We start from the raw sequence: 5000 nt of genomic DNA, 5'->3' as shown, positions 1-5000 counted from the left end.
TATAGTTATTATTATAGTGAAAACACCAATGCAGAATTAAACACATTGATAACTTAATAGTTTAGATTTGTAACGCAATCGTACATTACCTGGACTGATATGTAACTCGACCATCCTTGATGTTGAACTGATGCAGATAGGCGGATCCGTCAAAGAGATGGTTGTACCAGGTGTCCCCAAAGTGAATTTTACCTGGCCCATTACGGGTCAAACGACCATTAAGCCAAGAGGGAATCTTGCCTGTAAGGGATATAATTAGGTAGTCACTGTTGATAATATTCTACAGAATATACATATACATATATATATATATATATATATATATATATATATATATATATATATATATATTACTTGCTAAGCTATAACCCTATTTAGAGAAGCAGGATGCTATAAGCCCAAGAGCCCCAACAGGGAAAATAGCCCAGTGAGGAAAGGAAACAAGGAAAAATAAATTATTCTAAGAACAGTAACGGCATTGAAATAAATATTTCCTCTATAAACTATAAAAACCTTAACAAAACAAGAGGGAGAGAAATTGGATAGAATAGTGTGCCCTACCCTCAAGCAAGAGAACTCTAATCCAAGACTGTGGAAGACCACAGTACAGAGGCTATGGCACTACCCAAGACTAGAGAACAATGGTTTGATTTTTGAGTATCCTTCTAGAAGAGCTGTTTACCACAGCTAAAGAGTCTTTTCTACCTTTACCAAGAGGAAAGTAGCCACTGAACAATTACAGTACAATAGTTAACCCTTTGGGTGAAGAAAAATTGTTTGGTAATCTGTTTCGTCAGGTGTATGAGGACAGAGGAGAATCTGTAAAGAATAGGCCAGACTATTCGGTGTATGTGTAGTACCCAGAGAGAAGGATCCAATGTAGTACTGTTTGGCCAGTCAAAGGACCCCATAACTCTTTAGCGGTAGTATCTCAACGGGTGGCAGAGAGAGAGAGAGCGAGAAAGAGAGAGAGGTTTAGGTCTCTGTCGCTGTAAATCAAGGGTAATTTGGTAAATTTTTAATCCGAGTAGTAGATGAATACGAGCAAACGGTAAATAAAATTATTCTTTCTTTGAATAGGGGAAAAAAAACCTGCCATATAGAAAATAGGAAAGTATTTGTTATCTCTTATGAAAATTTAGTAACTGCGCATCTGAAGATATCGATAATCTGTAAATTGCCTCACATTTTATACTTGTAAATCAATAGAATGTGTCCATTTATGGCACTTTATAATGCGAAAGAATTGATTATGGAAATACAACCGTATTTCAAGTTTTTTCCTACTGTGACCAGATTTTGGAATGATATTCCTTATCATGCAGTTAAATCTGTGGAACTTCAGAAGTTCAAATTTGTGGTGAATGTTTTTATGTTGAACGGGGCTGACATAAATCTCTCTTCATAGTTTAGGTATGGTATGTCTATTTCAACGTTGTAACTTATTTTGAAATATTTTATATTAATTAGCCATTACTTCTCATGTAGTTTATTCACTTCCTTTTTTCGTTTCTTCACTAGGCTATTTTTCCCTGTTGGAGCCCTTGGGCGTATAGCATCCTGTTTTTACAACTAGGGTTGTTGCTTAGCTAATAATAATAATAATAATAATAATAATAATAATAATAATAATAATAATAATAATAGTACAGTTTCGTAAAAAAAAATATTCCGTCTCCATTCGTCCTTACTCTGATTATTGATTCGACAGTAATAATTGAAGAAAAACAAAGGAAATTATAACACGCAGTTAATCCTCATTAAGAATGCAAAAGCCGCTCATTAGAAAACTTAAGCGAATCAGTTGAATATAATCGCATTAGTTGTGCTTGATCTGAGTTCGAATCTCGCTTTGGGTGGTTACTTTCTTCTTCTTTTTTATTGGGGATTTCGAATTTGTATAAGGTTGATTAATTCGGCCAAAAAATATTCGGAAATTTATAAGTTAAGACGTAACTGCTATGGCCATTATACTTACGTAAAATGGTACACTCAACAAAGACTATTAAAGGATTAGTTAACTTGAGCGGTCAAAAATGATGTCTAAATATTTAGATAGATAAACGCGCACATCCGCTTGCACACACGCGCGCGCGTGCGGAGATTCAACCCTTATCACCCCTTCTAAATTCTCCCTTTCCCAATTACAACTCACTGATTCGGCAATTTGTGGGAGAGTGTGGCGTCCGAGTGTACCTCTCACTGTCTCAGGGTACCTCCTCTCAGAATGGTATGACTATTCTCTCCCTTGAGCGTGATATATATATATATATATATATATATATATATATATATATATATATATATATATATATATATATATATAGTCCGACACTTGCTCATTATCATATGGGGGAAAAGTATGAGGTATATAGGCTAGGTATATAATATGAATTCACCGTTATTATCGTCAACGTAGGGCAACTTCATCAAACAATAATTTTTGGCGTTCATCTCGATTTCAAGAGGATTAAAGATCGTGATAAGGTTGCGATAAAACGCAGAAAATCTATCGACGATTTGAAGAATACTAATTTAGACATTGAGTCAAAATAAAAGAGTGAAACATTAACTCTGAAATCGGAAGACTATAATGGGTGAATTCATATTTTGTACCTAGCCTATATACCTCATACTTTTCCCCCCATATGATAAAGAGTAAGTGTCGGACTACACACACACACACACACACACACACACATATATATATATATATATATATATATATATATATATATATCCTGTCACGCTCAAGGGAGAGAGAGTAGTCATACCATGGTGAGAGGGGTACCTTAAGACAGTGAGAGGTACACTCGGACACCACACTCTCCCACAAATTGCCGAATCAGTGAGTTGATAGCAGGCGTAGTAAAACGGTGTTAGTCAAAACTACATATCAGGACAGATTTCTATTTCGAGACTTAAGGGTCACTCACACCCCAGGGCGGATTTGGTCAAAGAGGTGTGGACTGGGGAATTTACAATTGAAAATAAAAGACAAATAAACATAAATTGCAAGAGCGGTAGAAGTGATAGGGCCTTGATCAGAGGAATTGATTCAGAATTGAAATTAACCACTATCAAATTAAATAAACTAAAGTAATTAGTATTGTAAATACTGAAAAAGTTATTAAATGAAATATACAATTATTTATGTTTTGTCTATAATATTCTGATATATATTCCACACTTATATACATTAATCTTATTTTTTTACTTTATCAAAAAATTCATGAATCGTGTTTTTTATTCAGATCAGATATTTGTAGATGCAAACTGGTAATTTAATTTTCCTTATGACATATGAAAGAATTATTCTGGAACTATGTGCGCTAAGGGAGGACATAGAGAAATAGTCCGATATAAATATAAAAATTGATAAATAATAAGATAGTAATATGACATAGAAAGCTAAAACTCTGCAAGTATAAATAATCTGACATTGGATATTCAATAATATCAAATTACAATTGTCTTTTTTTATGCATATGAACGATCAGAAACTTATTCAAATGTTCTCATGTTTACAGCATCGTAAAACACCTTCAAATTTGACTTATGTTTTAGGCTCGCTTCTCACGAGAGGATATTTTTTTCGCACGGGAAAATTTTCGCTCGTTAAGACGCATGTCTCCACACAAGCGGATTTTCCCCGAGCGGCCACTAATATTCTATAAGGCACTACGCTGGAGCCGCGCGGGTTAGCGGGTCACACTGCTAGTAAATCACTGCCGCTCGGAAGGCATTATGTGAAGAACCTCATTGATTTTAATTGATTCTAATCCGCGCGAAAAAAAATCGCGCGGTATCAAACAGCTCGTGCGAAGCGAGCCTTGCGGCAGTTCAAAGATGTTTGAACCATGAAAACATTCGAATCAATTGAAATTACGATAATAAAACTTATTTTAAGTTAGATTATATATAAGAGAAGTTACTGTTAATTGTAGATTCTTAAATTTCCATGCACAATGTAATAATGATAATTATTAATTAAATATATATATACATATATATATATATATATGTGTATATATATATATATATATATATATATATATATATATATATATATATATATATAAAACTGTATTATCTAATTTGACACTCATTGTCCTTGAACCCAATTGAAACATAATGTTAATACTGACTTACCAATGACTTTTCCTTCAATGGGCGTGACAGTTTCCGCGTCGCAGGATCTCAACCAGACTACTGGCCTCCTTTGTGTTGGGGATCCTTCAGATGGTGGTTCCTTTGTTGGCGTTGAGGTCTCGAGAATTTGGGTGGTCTCTTTGGAGGAGGAAGGTTGAGATTCATTTTCAGAAGTTTGTGATTTCGTTGGCATTGACGTTTCATCAATGTGAATGTCATTGATGGTGGAGGAAGATGGAGACCCGTTCTTAGAAGTTTGTTCTTTTGTTGACGTTTCGTCAATGTTGATGAAAGGAATGGAGGAGGGCGGGGACCCAAATTCAGATGTTGGAGTTGTCGTCGGTGTTGGCGCTTCGCGAATGTTGGTCGGTGGGGATTCTGTTTCAAATGTTAGTGTTTTTGTTGGGGCTGCCTTTTGAACAATGTTGGAGGTGGAGGGGAAAATGTTATGATCGTTGGCGGTGGTGTTGTTGGAGGAGGTGGTGTTGGGGTTGCTCTCGTCTGGACAGCCATCTTGGTCATCGCTTCCTATTCCCATGGTGTAGTTTCTTCTTTTCTTTTCTTATTTTTCTTTTTGTTTTTGGGATATATAACCTGTGGACTTCTAATCTCTTGATGGCTTGTTTGGTTGATGGAAGTGATGCACTGGAAAATGGGAAGGAAATTAATCGTATGATTCATCATTCATTTGTGAAATGCCATAAAGATATTTAGTTTATTTATATGCACGTGATATATATGTGTATATATATGCATATATATATATATATATATATATATATATATATATATATATATATATACATGAATCATGGGAGGAATTACAAACGGTGATAGAAGATTCGGAT

General features: G+C 34.8%; 1 protein-coding gene across 1 annotated transcript in view; it reads right to left on the bottom strand.

The window, feature by feature from the left end:
• Window positions 1-5000, bottom strand: part of LOC137624442 (carotenoid-cleaving dioxygenase, mitochondrial-like) — a 26685-nt gene that overhangs the window by 17733 nt on the left and 3952 nt on the right. The window contains exons 2-3 of the mRNA XM_068355208.1: window positions 4153-4797; window positions 90-240 (exon numbers count right to left, since the gene is read on the bottom strand). Of these exons, the coding sequence (XP_068211309.1) occupies window positions 90-240; window positions 4153-4690 (689 nt within the window). The 5' untranslated portion in view covers window positions 4691-4797. The remainder of the gene's footprint in view (window positions 1-89; window positions 241-4152; window positions 4798-5000) is intronic.

This window comes from Palaemon carinicauda, chromosome 31, assembly GCF_036898095.1.
Source record: "Palaemon carinicauda isolate YSFRI2023 chromosome 31, ASM3689809v2, whole genome shotgun sequence".
In the NCBI taxonomy this organism is placed as follows: Eukaryota; Metazoa; Arthropoda; class Malacostraca; order Decapoda; family Palaemonidae; genus Palaemon; species Palaemon carinicauda.
The sequence above is the reverse complement of the archived record's forward strand: the minus strand, read 5'-3'. Positions and strand labels throughout refer to the sequence as shown.